Source organism: Halictus rubicundus, chromosome 10 (genome assembly GCF_050948215.1).
Source record: "Halictus rubicundus isolate RS-2024b chromosome 10, iyHalRubi1_principal, whole genome shotgun sequence".
Taxonomy (NCBI): Eukaryota; Metazoa; Arthropoda; class Insecta; order Hymenoptera; family Halictidae; genus Halictus; species Halictus rubicundus.
In genome coordinates this window covers 6317462-6331448 of record NC_135158.1, presented here as the reverse complement: position 1 = coordinate 6331448, position 13987 = coordinate 6317462, and the positions used below count along the sequence as shown (strand labels likewise).

Here is a 13987-nt window from a genome sequence, read left to right as displayed (position 1 = left end):
AACCTATTTCAGGGTCACGATACATACATACATATATTGAATTGCAAGAACACATGGACGATTTGAGGGAAAAATAAATCGGTCTTGTTTATGGTACAAAGGCTTTATTTAGATTATCTTTGATTACACATTTTGTACATGTTCCATGTAACTCATAAGTACGTCATAAATACAAAGAAGCATGTGAAAATATGCGAATTTACGCAGTGTAGCGTGAAAACTCGAAGCGCTGTAAATAACGATTAATTAAGATCATTATCCATCATTAAGATCATCGTTCGTGGGAAGAGTACTTAAAATTTCTATATGTTTTCTAAGCATTACATATGCATTTGCTTTTATATTCTTCTCTTTATACAGAATTTAATGTTTCTTTTTGTTATTATCTTTATGGCAGTTAATGATGGATCCTAAATGTTTTCTAAATAGTGAGAAGATTCATAAAATTTAACAAGTACTTAACATTCTCAATAACGTCACTCATTGTTAGTCTCATTCCTTCTCTCTTGTTTAGCTTTCTTGGCTTTATATTCCTCCCACTTCCTGTGATTGAGAGTTTGAAAGTCGTCGACTTTTGCTATTAACTTTAAATACTCTGAGAGCTTCAGCAGTTCCCTATCTTTGCTTCTGGTAAGATGCGCATGCCTGAAAGGTTTTATTCTCAATCCTGACTGAGGATTCATGATGAAGTTCCTCCTAATGTCGTCGAACATTATAGTGTTTTTTGCTGAGAACTGTTTATACTTTCCCCAGATGATGCCAAGAGGCTTCACTCCAACTAAACCATACTTTGGTGTGTGAACAGAGATCATGGCTAGAGAGTCAAGGTGGAATGCTATTTTGTAATGAGGATGGTTCGAGACTCCGAGTAATTTCATCTTCTCGTTGATCCATCTCATACTAGTCGCCGACCAAATTACGATATCGTAATCTACGTAAGCTTCCATTAGAAACTCATGGAGATAAGGTCGCATCAATTCGACTCCACTTTCTGCAGTCGATCTATGATCGAAAAGGGTATAGTCTATGTCCAATACTAGAAGCTTCTTTCCTTCCCTAAGCGGATTTAATTCTGTGATGGCATAATGATCGATTCTCTTTTGAATTTTGGAAAGGTAGATCTCTGCACTCTCAATTTCCACTTCCTCTTCCTCGATATCTAAATCATTAACTACATCGGGCATATCTTTCGGAGCATGACTTACTTCTGCGATGTCCTCTTCGGTTGATCCCATTAGCATAAGTTTGAAACCAGGCCTCAGGCCCAATTTCCCTATGATATCCGCATCCTGAGCTGCTTTGCCTGGTGGAGAGAAAGATTCTATAGATACTTGGTCAAATTTTAAGTTGATCAACGAACTGTTTCGTGCAAATCCTCGACTTTACAGCAAGCATTCGAAATATAAGGAGACAGAATAAGGTATCGTGGAAATGCTAATGTTACTTGGGAGAAACATAGCGGTGGAGACAAACGTAAAGACAGTTCAAAACATAACCTTTGAATTTGAGGTTCAACAACTTTTGACGTTCAGGGAGAACACCCGTATGCTTGTGTATGCGCTCTTTCAGAGAAAGAACAGTGTCGTCGTGTTGTATATCCGGAAGCTCGTACTCTTTTCCGCTCCATTTTACGATAATCTTTACTTCGCCTTCCATTCTTCTGAAAATAATGACGCGACACCAAACGATGCGTACTACGAAATCATTGCCTGTACACGTACGTTTCGCGTATGCGTACGAACACTATTTCACTGTGGTGGAATAGTAAATTCAAACAATCACATCCGTACGTAACGTCTGGCAACTACTATCACAGACTTGAGATTTACATAGACGTCTCATGCAATGTAATTTTCTGTTTAGGAATGTCTGAATTGTTTTCTGTTTCCTGAATTATCGACACTGTAAGCAATTGTACAATTACAAACGAGGTATAGGAGTAGACCAATCACCATATGGTGTTTAACCATTTGGTGGACGTCTTCTATGTGGTGTATGCTCTTGGGTTATTCTTTGAATTTTAAGTGATTTTAAGATAACCTGCAAAAATATTTACAGGCAATGTTATGAATTAGAAAATACATTAAATAAATTCCTATCAATTGTTTAAGTTAAAGATGGAAATCAACAACATGGAGAAACAAAGCGAACTCATTGTCTGTGTGCCTGGTAATTGTATGCAAGAGTCCAATGAACAACAAATTAAACTGAAAAATAAAAATGAGTCTTGTTTTGTTTGCAACAGGTCAAAGACTATGCGTTTCTGATAAAATTAATGTACCTGGACCAGGAACTTACGAGCAACAGGGTTACATTTATTCAAAACTTTCGGGTGTAGTTAAATTGGTACCCCAAGAAAATGTAAACAGATATATTATGAAATGCGGTTCTTATTGAAACACAACATAATTCTGTTACTGAAATGTTATCGTGTGTTTTAGACTCACATAATCGAAGTTCATGGAATAACAGAGCAAAGCATTGTTCCTGCGCCTGGTGACATAGTGACTGCAATGGTTACTATTGTCAATCAAAGGTTTTGTAAATGTAGCATAAAGTGTATAGGTGATATTGTATTAACAAGACCTTACAGAGGAATTTTAAGGAAAGAAGATGTTCGCGCAATAGACAAAGACAATATTCAAATGTACAAGTGTTTCAGACCTGGGGATATTATTCTTGCCAGAGTTGTATCCTTCTTTATTGCATTCATATACTTCTATTATTGATTTATGTATTTCTTTACACAATCAATAGATGCCAATGACGGAAGCACATACTTATCAATTGAGTACAGCAGAAAATGAATTAGGAGTAGTAATAGCACATAGCGAAGAAGGTAACTCATTAGCAGATTGCAAATTTTTTAAAATATTAGTACTGTTGAACCATTAATAATTATTTTACAGGTGTCGCTATGATACCTATAAGTTGGACACAAATGCAATGCCCTAAAACATTACGCAAAGAACATCGGAAAGTTGCAAAAGTAATTCCTGAGCACGTTGTTACAGAACAATAATGTATCATCAAAGCCACATGTTTTACTTCCTGCAAAACGTACAATAAACAAAGTAAATTATATTTACTGTAATAAATGTATATAATTTTAATCCTGCAAACACAATGTACTGGGTGTCCCAGAAAGTTTAAGAATTTTCCTTTGTTAATTCGCGTCGCGATTCCGGCTCGGCCAATGGCAACGCCACGCTCAGTGAAAATCCGTTCGCTATAGGCGCGCTCTCATTGGTCCATATTTTTGTTAATAACTCGAAAACGTAACGTTTCCGCAGAAATTGACAAAGGAAAATGGTGCTCACCTCAGGAATCACCTCAGGAATCACCCCTTTCAGTTCCCTTCAAACTTGCTGAGACACCCAGTAGATTCAAATCTGTGTAATTGATTTTATCGACAAGCACTATCGTAAGGTTTGTGAAAGAAATACACGAGGGCGCATCACAATCTTGTAATTACACCAGTGTTTCTCAGTTTGAATCTAAATTTTCAAAATATCGAGTAAAAGACGTAAACATTTCTGAAATCAAATTAACAAGAAAATGGCTGATGAACGAAATTTTCGTTCTTCCTATTATGAAAAGGTAAACATATTCGAATAACCCGTCATTTTGATCTGTATGAAATATAACCAACTTACGATCTTTTATTTTCTATATTGCAAAACGTAGGTAGGATTTCGTAGCGTTGAAGAAAAAAGATCCTTGGAAATATTATTAAAAGAACGTCCCTTCGATAAAGCGAAATTGAAGCAGTTTTGCTTACGATTTACAGTACCGACAATATACAGGAATTTTTTATGGAAAATATTGCTAGACGTAATTCCTGTTTATGTAGAAAGTCATGAGTTCATAATGAATCAAAGAAAGGCGGAATTTCAGGATTTACAAAAAGCGCTGAAAGTTACCAAGATTCTGGACGATTACACAAAACCACATTTAATGTTTCTAACAATGTGGTTGTTACGCAATAGAAGAGCAAAACTTGACATGAGCGCTCAGTTAGAAATTCCTCTGCATAGGTCTCTATTTCAAATTTCTTTACCGTAGAAGTATACTTTATCATTTTATTTTGTTCATTAATAAATGTAGTCATTTCAGAGCTATGAGTAGAATGGCTGAAACATTATGGCACATTATAGATATTGATTCCGATCAAGAGAAACTTGTAGACACGTATTGGATACTGTGTGGACTCTTGGACCAAGTGCAAAGGTTTCATAAGGAAGTCAATAGGTTACAGGAGTGTACATGCACTTTGTTAGAAAGGGAAGATCCAGAGCTACATAAACATCTTGTTGAGATTGAAGCACTCCATAACATTCCATACGATGTTTGGTTCTGCTCGTGTTTTGCAGGAACAATATCTGATGGTTCTATAGCAAAGTATGTCTATTTAAGATATTTTATCAAAGGATCAGGCTTGGGCATAATTCAAATAAAATGTGTCCAAGTTTGCAAAGGATTATCAGAATGTACAATTATTTAAAATTCATTCATTCATTTGTTACAGAATTTGGGACAAAATAGCTGTGGGTGCATACAGAATTTTAATTTTTGTTACTGTAGTCACATTAACGACTTTAAGGAGGCTTTTACTACGATGCAAAAACATAGATAGTATATTGGATACTATTAGTAATGTATGAAAATAATGATACACGTGTGCATTGACGAAATGAAAAATTCGAAACAGTATCACGTAAAAATATACTAATGTTCTTTTTCAGATAACAGAAGAAAGTTCAGAGGTAATTGTCAATAAGGCAATTGAATCTTGGCAACAAAGTGGCTCGACATTGACAACTATTTCGCAAACGGTTTAAGAGAAATCAAAGTAGTAGCAATATATATTTTTTGTTGTTAGACAAGATAAAAATGTAAATATGTAAATAAATATTCTCGTGTAGTATGTGAAAATTTATATTTGCGAAACATGTGTTCTTGTATCTTAAAAATAATTATTTTTATTAATGCATTCGTCATACATTTTACATATACAATTACTTAATTTATTGAGGTGTTAAGTCTTAAATTGGACTTTATATTTCTAATATTGTGATTCTTTTGTTTCTTCTTTTTGCAATGTTATATTACAACAGTGTTAATGTACTCCAGTGTGTAAGAGCAAGTTAATAAATCATTTTCAACTCAGGCAGCCACATAAAGTCATTTTCTGTCTGTATTCTCCAAGAAATGTGTTGTGTAATCGCATTCACATAAATGTAGATTGTTCGTCATGAACATTAAAGTAATGCGTTCTGTTGCGTGTTTCAAATTTGTGCAATTAGAATGGAATTTCATTCCATGGTATACCTTAACAACGACGTACAAACAATATTAAATTTCGATATGCATAGCACTTCTTTTTTTTCTTAATATCAGCATGATTCCAAGCAATGGAATAATGTACCGATAGTTTAAAATTGTCGAAAAAGGTTGATTGAACTTTCTTTTGAATGTTTACAAAAGAAATAATGCGTCGCAATTTTATATACATTTTTTTCTAATTTAGAAAATAGAAAGATTCTTGGAGAAGAGTGTGATCATACAAAATTTTATTCCTTGCTCACGCATTGCACGATATTTCATGGGTTTCCCTACTGCTTCCTAGTGTTACAACGTTTTCTGTTGAATAGATTTTTTGCAACTATTCACTCTTTGGTTTTCAATGGGGATTTGAGTATCCTCTCCATTACCTTTCAACAAATGGCAGCAATAACTAAAAAATTCTTACAAGCAACAAAGCTGCATTTGATCCAAGCGTCTCGAAGAAATTTCATAGTCGGCTGTTAAATAATCTTAGCAGTGTGCAGAGATTTCAACACAAAATCAAAGCTTCGTCGTCATCAATCGATTTCAAATAATGTTGGCAGATCTTCTTTCAAATACAGAAACTTTTATACTATGGCAATGCACATATAGTTCTGCGAACACTAATTCTCTCATAAAATACAAGTGAAATGCACAAATACACTACACTATTGTTGTATTTCCTTAACATCAATGACTCCAATTTATAACATGCACATTTTTTTTAACATTAAGGAAACGCCGTATGCGTTCAATTAATAATGTTTGCAACTTTCTCGATCGGAATCTATCACTGCCATCGAATACGGCAAAGTACGTATTTTTGTTTTTATATAAAGTGTTTTTTTTTTCTTTCCGGTTAAGGCCATTGCATTCATTCTGCTGACGTCTAATTATTAAAATAAATATTTTATGCAAAGAAAAATAGTTAACGTATTTTACAAACGTTGGCTAACTTTCATACTAGGTATTATATGCAACTGAAAACTTATTTCCTATTTCTTCAGTTACGTAGTGTCATTTACAATGTCTGGTTTCACTCTTTCTCATCTATTGCACTCATCTCTGTCCCTATTTTTAAAAAGGTATGCTTAACGCAAAGGAATGCATGAAAAAAGAAACAAAAATACACATTCACAAATAAATAGTACTTCGTTATTTTTTCAGACATATATGAATCACAAAATTATAGAAAAGATTGCGTCTCGTGATATGTGTGATAAAAGTAACAGGTGCTCTTGCTCTAAATTTAAAAAGAAAAGAGAGAAAAAAATGGTTAGAAATGAGTGACGTAATGATAAAAGATAAGGGGAGTCGACATAAAAAGTTCAATAATTATTTGTTATAAATCTAGTAAAAATACTGGTTACAACTTTCATTCGTTTCACCGTTATATGCTATCGGCAAGCTACACAAACTAGGAGTCACTGATAAATGTATCATGATATCCAGTGCTTGATTTGGTACAAATTTGTATTATAATCTTAGCATGAAAAAAAAAGACAGAAGAGAAGAGAACGTTCTTTCCTGATGTGACGAAATATCTAAATAGATTGAACTCAATTTTCAACTGGATCTACGTATCAGAAAATAAGCACTGCTCGTAAAACTTTTTCAGAACCTAAACATTTCTGTGGATCGATAGTCCTACAGATCAAACTTAAGTTATTGACTTAAAGACGTAGTATAATACAATATAGACAGCTCTTTGAAAAGTTGGTGCACTTCATAGTAACAATTGTTTCTCTAAACATAGAGTTTCGTCACTGGGCAAGGATGCGTATCCCTCTTTCTTGCAGTGTCTTGTTTCAATTTTCACAATAGCTATAGAGCAGCAGAATTGCAATTGTCGACTAGAGGTGACAGCGGTCCTATTTTCCCTTTGCCGCTTCCTAATTTGTCCGCCTCATAGTGTACATCCAAGGACAAACCTTAAATCACAAATAAGGAAAAGAAAATAATTTAATGTACATATTTACAGCGTGTACAGCATAGTACATAGAAATTTTAAGTACGTGTATGTTACACTGGGTGCCTCACTAACTCTGTTACAAGACGATATCTCCGCTATTATTTATGCTATGCAAAATGTCAAAAGTACAAATTATTTGGTTCAAGGGGACACATATTACAGTGGGAATAATCTTTTCCTGAAGGTTATTTCTTCAGAGATATCAAGGTCATAAAAGAGAATTAGTGGGGCACCCTGTAGAATTTCAATTACAATAATTTGTATTTAGTGACGATATTATTCTGCCGAGCTAATTTGAAGGACACGAGCTACCAAAAATACATCTGACTTTTAACATAACTAACAACCTTTAACGTACATTTCTGATATGCGTATTTACCGGAGGGCCTCCGGGAGGTGGATGGATGATGTAACGGTCCTGTTGGCATTGTATTTGATTCGGGTATAAATGCAGCTACCAGTAATGCACATATCACAAGTAATGCACCAAACACAAATGGTGGTCCTGGTACAAGCTGAAAGTAATCGATCTTTTAGTTATAACAATTACATCATTGTTGCCGAACTATTTCTATGAAAGACTGAATACAGAAAAGTAATTAATTTACAGAGAAACATACTTGTGTTACTAGCTGTGGTATAATATCAGGATGTTGTGTGGCAGTTCCTGTTTTATTATTTTCATCTAAAGGAGATGGTTTAGCAGGAAGGGGAGAATTATCGTTGAGATCAACGCGAAACAGATAGAAGATTACTCCAAACATTGCGGGACCAAGACCATTACATAATCCACGCATTCCAGTTACCATGCCTTGTACCAAACCCTGCTTATCGGCATCCGAATGCATGGATATGAATGCAGAGATTGCAGGATACGTAATACTCGACACAGAAGCAAGTACTCCGGCAACCCACAACATCCTAGAAATTTGAATGAATGTTAAACAAGTTTGAAATATTTTTTTCTCACCACATAAAATAAACAAGTGAATTCTACCATGTTTGTGAACCAAAGCCGAACCACATGAGTTGTAACATTTCAAATAAGAGGCCTAACATTATAGTATGTTTACTGCCAAGTGTCTTTATTAAAACACCTAAGAGACTTTGAGCTCCAACGCTTAAGACTCCTACTACAGCAATAAAAAATGCTACCATCAAAGCAGTGAACCCCATAACTTTATTCAAATAGACAAATATACAACTATATTGTCCTGCTTCAGGAAGATAGCTCAGGAACACAGTAATACACAACATTAAGATAGTGTGATCTTTGCCAACCTGAAACACCATAATCAATGTTTTCACATATTCTGAATTTGTCCAGAGACAAATATTTTCCGATCTGAATTCGTAAAATTTGTTCGAAATAGAATTACACGAATTCCTAATTGTCAAGGTGTATCTATTTTTACACGCGATTTCGCTAATTTGGATTGATTTCAAGTACATTTCCTTTATATATGTATGTTGTAATGAATCACTTGCCTTTCCAAGGTAGGCAAAAGGATCTGCCTGCTCCCAAGATATAGGTGCTGGTGGACGAGCTTTTTCGGGCAAACTTTCAGGTACAGCCACTAATATAAAAAAGACATCCAACACTGCGATAGCGGTTGCCAACGCGACCACGAGATTTTCCCCATACTCTTTCATGATATGATCCCCCAATGCTGGACTTATTACCATACTTGCAGCGAAAGTCGCGGATACCTAGCAAAATGTACTTATTAAACAAAATGTCTATACTAAGGACTGTTTTATTTAGAGCTGTGCGAGAACCCGAAAATGTCGGGTCGGGATGAGTCGAGAATTTTATTTGAGAACCTGGCTCGTATCGACCCCTGACTTCTCACACACCTCTAGTTTTATTGTATCTTTAATACTGCGATACCTACCATACCGTAAGCAGCAGATCTCTGATGTTCCTCTGTTACATCAGCAACGTATGCAAACACCACTGAGAATGTGCAAGCAAAGACACCGCTGATGGAGATCATAGCGAAGAACCACCACGTGTTAATGCTCATTAGAGGAATCGGCGCACATGTAAAGGCTACTGTGATAAGTAGAAAGAACTTTCGTCCCCATACATCAGACAGAGCACCGATCAATGGTGCAGAAAGAAATGACAAGATCCCTTTAATGCCCATTATCAAGCCATTCATCAGGAACGTATGATTTGGAAATGTGATATCCAGTAGAGAGATAACAGGCATGGTTAATAAACCCCATGCAAAAAATTCCAAAAATATGACAACCAATGCATGGTACACGCTTGCCTCTCCGATGCCAGAACTCTGAAAAGAAAAAAACAATAAATCACATCACACTGGCTTCCTTTGACGATCGGATTTGAATACACAATTCATAAGCAGCCATGATATATCTATGTGTTGTACCCAGCAAGTGTGGAACAGTAAAAACATAAAATATCATACGAAAAAATGGAACGATAACTTTTCTTAGATTTCATCAAATCTACAAGCACTTTGCAAATCGTGACAGCTGACCTTAAGATGCCTGTAGCATTGCTGAGCAAATGTAAGAGGAGGTGTGAGTTTAGCAATAGCATGTTCTTGGCTGTTGTGAATTTCAGAACAAGAGGGGCCCAGGCCCTCTGCTCCACCTTTTGCCCCAGGGGGCATGACCCCTAAGAATTGCTACTATATATATATCTTTCCATACTTATCATTCTATCAATTTTTTTCTTTTATCAGTTGTTCAGATCCATATAATACTGTAACGAATAACCTTTACTTAGCACCATATCAGTTTTTAGTCATTCCATCTAATTGCCATTAATTAAAAATTATTATTACTGTGCTTCTTTAATTATAGATTTACATATTAATTCCAATTCAAAGCTCTATTCCAATATCTCTGCATTCTTTCTTTTTGTTTTAGTCAATCTTTTAGTTGTGTATTCAGCTCCTGTGTTCGCTTCTATACATGTCCTTATTGTATTTTATACATTGTTTCATCTAACAAGTTATATTATACTATTTTCTTATATCTTATATAGACTATATTACTCTTAATTATACATACGTATAAAATAATTGAATCAGTAATTGCAACAAGCTTCTTTTGTATCTTTGTAAGACTAGATTCTCATTATCATTAGTTGTGTTGTTAACAAAAGTTAAAGACAACCAGCTTAAAAATATATGATAAAAATATTGTGCATTAAAATATCGTAGAAACAATTACTTTGGTGAATGAAATGAGCTCTGACGACATTGTTCGCTTTTATTTTTTCGATTAATTCTATAAACTTCCTTCTTCATAATTACTTCTAGGTATATTTCAAATTCCTGATCCACTCGAAGAAACATTTGCCATCATTGTTTCTTTTTTTAGATACTTCTTTTAAAAATATAAAATCAACGAATCTCATTTTTATCGAATAAAGTATCCAGACCGGACCATTATAAATATATATATATATATATATATATGTATATATATACTTTTCTTGTCATATATACAAATAAGTGCAACGCTTCAAAGATCTTATCACATACTGTAGTTTCTGTGAAAGTACTACATCGTGTTTAAAGCTTTGAACAATTCTAAGAATTCTTTTTCTTTACATAGTGCCATTTCAGCATTTCTGTTTCAACCATTTTTTTCGATAATGGTTATCAATAAATCGACCAATAAAAAATTTGTTTAACGTATCTTGAGAAAATATATCATTTAGTCGAGTGTCACGCGATTTTGTACAAACATCGATGAAACCAGCGGAAAATGGTCTATCATTCAAATTCTCAGGATAATTCGTTCGACAAAGTGTTGCATTGAGCGCGTGTCAAAAGAATGGTATGATCGGTGACGGATATATGCTGATACATCGAGCGAAGTACACCTTCCCAATTTCAATGTTTTTCGATGTCATAACTTATTGTCAACACTTCTTCCTTGTGTTTTCGAAATATCTGTATATCACTAACGCCTGTTCCGTTCTCGTAAAAGTCACTTAAATCTTTTTCGATGTAACTATTCGAAATTTTGGAGGAAATCCCGAACCACTGCATTGCAATCCTACTGGTGATACCCCCCTACTTTTCGCAATATACGCTATAGTCTTTTCGTCGTAACATCACATTGAATCTAACCTATAAATCTATCCGAAAAATACAATATACTATCCATCGTATATTCCGAGAAGTACGATTGCACGAAAAATTGTCCCGCTATGAAATATTTTAAATTAATACATCTTTCATTATTCACTATACTGTATAAAAATACTACTACTTGTCAACTGCACATTGTTGGAAGTTGATCAATATGCGCAAGAGCAATATCATTTAGAGAACCTGTACGTATAATAATGCCAAGAAAAAAATGAAATAATATAATACCGTCCTAATAAAAGAAAAAAAGATAAATATTTCGATGAAACGAAATAAACAACGAATTTATTTTCATAAGTATGGAATCTACGGTTTCATAAGATAAACTTTCCACAAATTAATCTTTTCCAATGATTCTACAATACAGTAATTGTAAAAATATTTTTTAATTTTTATAGTTAATAAATGTGTTAACTTTTCTAAAGTATCTTTATATTTGATATACATAGTTACTATAAAGCTTACCATATTGCTCCCCCAAGGCATATGTATTCTTTAAATATTATTGTTAAGTACAATTCAAATGTAACGTTTATGAATCTACTTTGTATGTTTTAAGTTTAAAGAATTCACAATCAAAAGAAACATTAATAGATATGAGGAGCTAAATATATTTTTTTTATAATGGGACTACAGGAGTATTCATCTTTATGTTACCGAAAGCAGCAACGTAGATAACAGCCAATGGTTAAAATGTGGTAATGATTCACAAAGCCAAAAGAAATTTAAAAGATAAAATGATGTAGTCTATGGAAGCATTATATCATACGTCTTCACTCATAAGATAAGTTTGTCAACTGTTATCTTAAGTGAGACATAAGGTATTCCATAGATTACTCGCTATTTGTTTGAAACTATCTTGTATCACGGTACAGATAAAAATTAAACAAAGAAGCTGGTTGCGCATTGTACTCGAATGATTATAAAATACAAGGAGTGTATAGAAGTCGAAAATGTCTGAAGTACATTATATTTAAACATTAACAGAATTATTATTTCATCGCCATATGTTACAATCGGTGTTCTCTATGCTGGCTTTCAAGATTTACAGAAAATGTAGACTTAAAACAGAGACATTTTTAATTGGGCCTTTCGGAATCTCAAATACTCTCTACAAAAATATATGAATTACATGTTACAACGATCGTCTAGATGAAAATGAACGTCGTTAACAGACATACATGAAAATGAACAAAGATTCAGCCATGTGTCAATGCTATGTAATTACAATGTAATCACGCTAAAACTCACACAGAGTCTCGCCAGAGTCTGCACGTTAAAACAATCAAAGTAGCGTCTAACGCGAAATATTGTTGTTATTTTCTATTTTATGCACTACTTGACAGAAGATAAACACAGAATATTATATCACCACAAATGTCATGCTCCGAACGAAAAATTCGTACTTACTTTCGACGCGAAACTCAGAGAAAATATGTACGCATATATATACATATATATTACATATATGTATGTATATAGAAAAAGGACCAAAGTGTAACTTAAAAATCTAAGAGATATTAAACTGAATTGTTCAATACCGTAATAACCCCATCCTTAATAATGAATTTTCGGCTTCGTACGATCATGCCCACGACCTTCTTTGAGACCTTGGCGGGCATATTCACGCACTGCGCGCACAGACTCTTTCGCTTTTTCAGTTTCATTAATTCCTAACAATTCGATGACACGGTACGAGTCATTTTTCTGTGATACCCCTCACGCGAACACTAAAAAGCAATTCCAGCTTCAAATTGTTCTTGAGTTTGTATCTACATAATGCAACAATCCACAGTTAACCATGTCCGCAGACTACTACAGACTATCAGGTAAGTGTAATATATTTTACTCGGAATACAGAGCGGAAAGTATAATGGTTATGAAATCCACGTGCGACGCAAGCGCCGCTGCGCGTTCGTTTAGCAGAACGTTTCAATTTAATCCTTTGTTATCTCTGAAACTCGCGCACAATAATTTTTTCGCTATGAGTTCGTTTTGCAAAATTAATACAAGATTCTACCGAATGGTAGACACGTCGTAACATTTGTTGAATTTGTAGGTAAAATTAAATTCGCTTTTCCAATGTAAAAAGAAAGAGCTTTGGAAATCAATCACATACCAAGGAGGCAGTGCAGAAAGGATATTTAGATAAAAACGGTGCAAGAATCTAAAATTATTTTAGCTCCAAATGTGAATAGTATCGCCACCTGGTAGTGAAGATATAGGATTGTTAAATCGGAAAAACATGTAAAACTATACAGTAAACTTGAGACTGTTGGTCTCACATTGTTTATTGCAATCTGAACCCTCAAATTGGCACTAGAAAATCTCATAATTAGGTATTGTCCTGCATCAGTTTTTGAAAAATTATTTGGCCATGGATACAGAAATGCTATAGCTATGTATTTTGGGTTCAACATGATTAACGGTTTTCTATCAGAACTGGTTGGAACGAATAAATGAATAATTCATTCAAAAATAACTAATATAATTGGTGAGGGGGAAAGTGGTAGTTGGTGATACACCAGTCAATAATTCCAATTTTGAC

The 13987-nt window shown here is 34.2% G+C and overlaps 4 protein-coding genes across 12 annotated transcripts; 2 read left to right on the top strand and 2 right to left on the bottom strand.

Moving 5' to 3' along the window:
* Positions 1-84: 84 nt before the first annotated feature.
* Positions 85-1798, bottom strand: Ublcp1 (Ubiquitin-like domain-containing C-terminal domain phosphatase 1). Its single transcript, XM_076794364.1, has 2 exons — positions 1497-1798; positions 85-1303 (listed from the first exon to the last, which is right to left on the bottom strand). Exons 1-2 carry the CDS (start codon positions 1654-1656, stop codon positions 477-479), a joined length of 987 nt encoding a protein of 328 aa, XP_076650479.1. The 5' UTR covers positions 1657-1798; the 3' UTR covers positions 85-476.
* A 176-nt stretch (positions 1799-1974) lies between these two features.
* On the top strand, positions 1975-3090 carry Csl4 (exosome component 1 Csl4). Of its 2 annotated transcripts, none has more exons than XM_076795549.1 (5): positions 1975-2169; positions 2246-2361; positions 2442-2690; positions 2758-2839; positions 2910-3090. In XM_076795549.1, the coding sequence occupies exons 1-5, from the start codon at positions 2118-2120 to the stop codon at positions 3020-3022; spliced, it is 612 nt and encodes a 203-aa protein (XP_076651664.1). In that variant the 5' UTR covers positions 1975-2117; the 3' UTR covers positions 3023-3090. The 2 variants fall into 2 exon arrangements, with proteins under 2 accessions (XP_076651664.1, XP_076651663.1); XM_076795548.1 differs by having other exon boundaries at positions 1975-2175.
* A 337-nt stretch (positions 3091-3427) lies between these two features.
* On the top strand, positions 3428-6589 carry Tbc1d7 (TBC1 domain family member 7). 2 transcript variants are annotated; one of them, XM_076795405.1, is made up of 5 exons: positions 3428-3600; positions 3688-4037; positions 4108-4401; positions 4529-4658; positions 4746-6589. In XM_076795405.1, the coding sequence occupies exons 1-5, from the start codon at positions 3559-3561 to the stop codon at positions 4839-4841; spliced, it is 912 nt and encodes a 303-aa protein (XP_076651520.1). In that variant the 5' UTR covers positions 3428-3558; the 3' UTR covers positions 4842-6589. The 2 variants fall into 2 exon arrangements, with proteins under 2 accessions (XP_076651520.1, XP_076651521.1); XM_076795406.1 differs by having other exon boundaries at positions 3430-3600; positions 4117-4401.
* Positions 6456-13282, bottom strand: LOC143358337 (hippocampus abundant transcript 1 protein). Of its 7 annotated transcripts, none has more exons than XM_076795399.1 (8): positions 12981-13282; positions 9811-10037; positions 9196-9597; positions 8789-9010; positions 8298-8581; positions 7921-8221; positions 7659-7815; positions 6456-7259 (listed from the first exon to the last, which is right to left on the bottom strand). In XM_076795399.1, exons 2-8 carry the CDS (start codon positions 9943-9945, stop codon positions 7153-7155), a joined length of 1608 nt encoding a protein of 535 aa, XP_076651514.1. In that variant the 5' UTR covers positions 9946-10037; positions 12981-13282; the 3' UTR covers positions 6456-7152. The 7 variants fall into 7 exon arrangements, with proteins under 7 accessions (XP_076651514.1, XP_076651512.1, XP_076651516.1 ...); XM_076795397.1 differs by having other exon boundaries at positions 12850-12987; XM_076795401.1 differs by having other exon boundaries at positions 7680-7815; positions 12850-12987.
* Between the last annotated feature and the right edge of the window lie 705 nt (positions 13283-13987).